At 70.3% G+C, this 3,372-nt stretch overlaps 1 protein-coding gene across 1 annotated transcript; it reads right to left on the reverse strand.

Moving 5' to 3' along the window:
• Window positions 1–8: 8 nt before the first annotated feature.
• On the reverse strand, window positions 9–3,088 carry LOC123254379 (growth/differentiation factor 7-like; the record flags this gene model as incomplete). Its single annotated transcript, XM_044683414.1, has 2 exons — window positions 2,722–3,088; window positions 9–235 (listed from the first exon to the last, which is right to left on the reverse strand). Coding segments are annotated over exons 1-2 (594 nt in total), but the record flags the coding sequence as incomplete, so codon positions are not given.
• Window positions 3,089–3,372: the final 284 nt, after the last annotated feature.

The raw sequence follows: 3,372 nt of genomic DNA on the forward strand, positions 1-3,372 counted from the left end.
CGCGCCGCGCCCGGGCAGGTGGACAGCAGGAGCAGGGCGAAGGGCGGCTCCGCAGCCTGCCCCGCGGTCTCCGCCGCCGCCGCCGCCTCCTCCTCCCGTCTGACCCGCCGCTGATCTCTCGGACCCCCCGGCGCTCGGCGCAGGACCCGCAGCTCCGCCGCCACCACCTCGTCGGCGTCTGCCAAGCTGGACACGTCGAACAGGAACCGCTGGCCTGTCTCGGCGGAGGCTTCGTCTGCAAAGGAGAGAGGCGTGAGGGACAGAAGCGCAGGGGCGGCCCACAAGGCCGCCGGGCTCTCCCCGCCGCCCCCACCCACCGGCTTAGAAGCCCCAGGCGCGAATCTGCCAGCCAGGTAAACTGAGGAGCCCTTCCCGACTGCCACCGGGTCGCCGGCACCTTCCCTGAACCAGAAAAAGCGAGAGGGCAGCCCGCTTCCCCGCTCCAGCAGGAGAAACGAAAACCCCGAAAGCCTCGGCCGGCCGCCCCGCTTCCCTGCAGGCCCGGAGAGCCGCCTCCACTCATCAGGCGAACACCGCGCTTGGGCGAAAAGAGGTCCCGGACACGGGGGAACCGGGGGTCCAGGCCCGTGGCCGGTGCCTCAGCCCTGGCTCCCCGCCGCTCTCAGGCCCAGGCAGGGGTTCCTCCCCCCGCCCAGCCAAACGGCCCAACATCCCGGGCTCCCTTGGCGGGGGCTGGAGCTGCTGCAGGGGGCGGGGCCCAGCACCGCCGGGCCAGGTAAGGCTCCCTGGCCTGTCTCCGGCCGCCGCCGTGGGGAGTCTGGGGGCCCCTCCACGGCATCTCAGGCTCGGCTTCTCTTCGGTAGGGGGAGGGGGCGCCCAGGGGGAATGGCTCCTCCGCGGAGCTCATCTGGTTTCAGTTTGCCCCGAAAGGCAGAGGCTGTGCAGGACGTTTGCCGGCATCGTGGCATTCTAGGCCCTGTCCCCGGCCCCGGCCATTCGTCCCGGCGCTGGAGACAGGCTGGGAAGGAAGGCAGAGGGAGGGCAGCCCGGAGCTCGGGGTCACAGGCGGAGGCAGACCCCCGAAGGGAAGGCGAAAGGCAGGAGGGAGCAAAGAAGCGCTGGAGAGGAGCCTCTGTCTTCTGGCCAGCGAATCCAGAATCTCCCGGGGACCTGGCCAAGCTCCTGGGCCTCTCCGGGCCTGTCAAACAAAGGGGCTGCCGCTGGGGCTTCGGCAGGGCCCTCCGGAAGGGCTGCCTTCTCCAAACCCGGCAGGAAAGAACGGGAGAGGCAAGGAGAAGCCCGACGGAAAGGGGAGCCCACAGGCTTTCCTGGGAGCGCCGGGCACGGTAGAGGCTGGTCCCCATAGAGCCCCTTCCCTCCCCAGGAGAACCTGAGGCGCTTCTCCTGGGCAAGTGCTCTGGATGGCCGGGAGCCCGGAGTAATTTAGCAGCCGGCTCCGAGGGAGGCAGGGCCTCTCCCCGACTGTGCCAAGGAGGCAGAGCTCCGAGAACCAGCCGTGCAGGGCAGTGCCCTGGCGGGTGAGCGCTGGGGGGAAGGAGCTCAGCACAGCTCCGTGAGGGCTGGCTTTCGCTGGAAGCGAGAACCTCGGGCTGGGCCGGGACTCGGGGCTCTGGAGCCCGCCCCAGCTGCAGCCGTCCTCCCGGCGGGGCCGAGGCTGCGGCTGGAGGGAATTAAGGAGGACTTTTAGCGGAGTTTCCGCCTGAAATTAGTTACATCGCTCCTATCTGTCCGCCGTAATGACTTCAATAGAGATTAATAAAGTCCAGATGAGACCCCCGCCGGCCCTCCCCCCTCCTCCGCCGGTCCGACTCAGCCCCCGCCCACGGCGGCCAGGCTGGCCCAGTGTGTACTTGGGCTCCAGGGCCGGGGCAGAGGGGAGAGCGGCGGGGCTGGCTGTGAGAGAGGGCAAGGCCAGGGTCCGACCAGGTCGGGTGGAGGAGCAGCGCTGGGCCTGGGCGGAGGATGACCAGGGAGGATGCTAAGCTACCGCACAGGGCGCCTGGGAAGGGAACTGCGAGCTCTTAGCCAGCACTCCGCAGGCGAAGGAACCTCGCTAGAGTCCGGCGGTCGCCCCCGCCTGCCCCCAGGGCCTACTCTCCCTCCCCTCTTGGCACCCTGACCCCTCGGAGTCTAGAGCCTCGGGAGTCCTCTCTTCGCCCAGAGAGCCCTCCCTCGCTCAGTGACCCTCGGACCCAGGCCCCGGAAGCTCCCTTCAGAGCCTCCCCCCCCCTCAAAAAACCCCAAACTCCCAAAGCCTGCCGGGCCAGGGTGACCCTGTATACCCCCAGCGCTGCGGCAGGTCCCACCTCCGCCTCCACACAAGTGGGCATGCCCAAGTCAGGCCAGACGTGCCCGGGAGTCCAGCTGCCCTAGCGAGGCCGCGGCGAGAGGGACGCCCTTTCCGCCCGCATCTCCCCGACCCGACCCTAACAATCCACACCCCGGACGGAATGGCGGCCTGGGGTCCCCACTGCCCCTCCTTCCCCGGCAGCGCGGCCCTCCTCGCTTCGGAAGGAGCCCCGGCTTTGACTCGGGGCAGACACACTGCCCCGGGCCTGCCTCTGCGCGTCTCCGAGCAGCACGAGATTAGGGCCGAGGGAGACCTCGGGGGCCGCTGGCTGACCCGCCCGAAGAAGGCGCGGGGCCTCCGCGCGCACCCGCACACACCCGCACACACCCAGAGCCCCCCAGACGGGACGCTGGAGCTGCCCCTGGCACTGCACAGCCCGGGGAGTGTACCTGGGGGCGCCTGGTCAGTGAAGCCGGTGACGGTGTCAGCGAGGCCCCGTTGGTGGCCGCCCGCGGACTCGGAGGCGGCAGCGGCTCCGGGAGCGAGCGCTCTGGCGGACAGGCTCCGGTAAAGGGCCAGCATGAACGGGTGCGGGATCACCGAAGGAGAGGAGCCATTCCGAACGAGCCTTGGCACTCTGGCCGCTGCCTCCGCTGGCCACGGCGACAGGGGGATGGCAGCCTCGGTCGGGCCCCGTCTAGCCTGGCCGGTGCCCCGGTTCCTCGGCACGACGGCCGCCTCCAGCCCGACCCGAGGGCGGCAGGCACTCAGCAGCCACAGGCAAAGGGCCACCGCAGCAGCAGCGCCCAGGTCCATGGGCGCCTTCTGGTCCGTCCGCTGCGCTGGGCGCCCCGCGCACTCCCCTCTCCGCCTGCCTCCTCTCGCCCTCTCTCTCTGTCTCTGTCCCTCTCTCGGGCGGCCTCCGCGCCCCCCTCTCCTCTCCTAAGCGGCGCTCAGCCGGGTCCCCGCAGTCGGTGCCCTGGGCTGCGCTGCGCACGCGGTAGCGGAGCGGGTTTGGTGAGTCGGGGCACTTCCCCGGCGCCTTTTGAAGGTAGTTTTGAAGGATCGGGGAAGTTTGCTGAGCGACCGCTGCCCCCCGC

The sequence above is a fragment of the Gracilinanus agilis genome, unplaced genomic scaffold, assembly GCF_016433145.1.
Source record: "Gracilinanus agilis isolate LMUSP501 unplaced genomic scaffold, AgileGrace unplaced_scaffold20644, whole genome shotgun sequence".
Classification (NCBI taxonomy): Eukaryota; Metazoa; Chordata; class Mammalia; order Didelphimorphia; family Didelphidae; genus Gracilinanus; species Gracilinanus agilis.